Here is a 1,109-nt window from a genome sequence, read left to right as displayed (position 1 = left end):
ATTGAACCCCGGGAGATTCTGCACCGTCCAAGAAGCCTATCGGCAGTCACTGGGGTGGGCACCAAAGGCCTCTTTTGTTCCCAAGTCCCAGGATTTGTCAGCGAGGGGGAATTTTCTGTGTAAGCTTTCCTAATTAACGCAATGGAATCCGGCTGTTCCATTCCACCGTCGTGACAGTCGGATGGCAATCGCCGGATGGCGATGACCGGATGGCGATGACTGGATGGCGATGACCGGATGGCGATAACCGGATGGCGATGGCCGTATGGCGATGGCCGTATGGCGATGGCCGTATGGCGATGGCCCGATGGCGATGGCCCGATGGCGATGGCCCGATGGCGATGGCCCGATGGCGATGGCCCGATGGCGATGGCCCGATGGCGATGGCCCGATGGCGATGGCCCGATGGCGATGGCCCGATGGCGATGGCCCGATGGCGATGGCCCGATGGCGATGGCCCGATGGCGATGGCCCGATGGCGATGGCCCGATGGCGATGGCCCGATGGCGATGGCCCGATGGCGATGGCCCGATGGCGATGGCCCGATGGCGATGGCCCGATGGCGATGGCCCGATGGCGATGGCCCGATGGCGATGGCCCGATGGCGATGGCCCGATGGCGATGGCCCGATGGCGATGGCCCGATGGCGATGGCCCGATGGCGATGGCCCGATGGCGATGGCCCGATGGCGATGGCCCGATGGCGATGGCCCGATGGCGATGGCCCGATGGCGATGGCCCGATGGCGATGGCCCGATGGCGATGGCCCGATGGCGATGGCCCGATGGCGATGGCCCGATGGCGATGGCCCGATGGCGATGGCCCGATGGCGATGGCCCGATGGCGATGACCCGATGGCGATGACCCGATGGCGATGGCCCGATGGCGATGGCCCGATGGCGATGGCCCGATGGCGATGGCCGGATGGCGATGGCCGGATGGCGATGGCCGGATGGCGATGGCCGGATGGCGATGGCCGGATGGCGATGGCCGGATGGCGATGGCCGGATGGCGATGGCCGGATGGCGATGGCCGGATGGCGATGGCCGGATGGCGATGGCCGGATGGCGATGGCCGGATGGCGATGGCCGGATGGCGATGGCCGGATGG

General features: G+C 67.3%; 1 protein-coding gene across 1 annotated transcript; it reads left to right on the top strand.

The window, feature by feature from the left end:
* Nucleotides 1-251: 251 nt before the first annotated feature.
* Nucleotides 252-863, top strand: LOC135699571 (uncharacterized). Its single transcript, XM_065219842.1, has one exon. It carries the CDS (start codon nt 252-254, stop codon nt 861-863), a length of 612 nt encoding a protein of 203 aa, XP_065075914.1.
* The last annotated feature ends 246 nt before the right edge of the window (nt 864-1,109 follow it).

This window comes from Ochlerotatus camptorhynchus, unplaced genomic scaffold, assembly GCF_037179485.1.
Source record: "Ochlerotatus camptorhynchus isolate MF236.1 unplaced genomic scaffold, CSIRO-AGI_Acam_v1.1 ptg000112l, whole genome shotgun sequence".
NCBI classification, from domain to species: Eukaryota; Metazoa; Arthropoda; class Insecta; order Diptera; family Culicidae; genus Ochlerotatus; species Ochlerotatus camptorhynchus.
The sequence above is the reverse complement of the archived record's forward strand: the minus strand, read 5'-3'. Positions and strand labels throughout refer to the sequence as shown.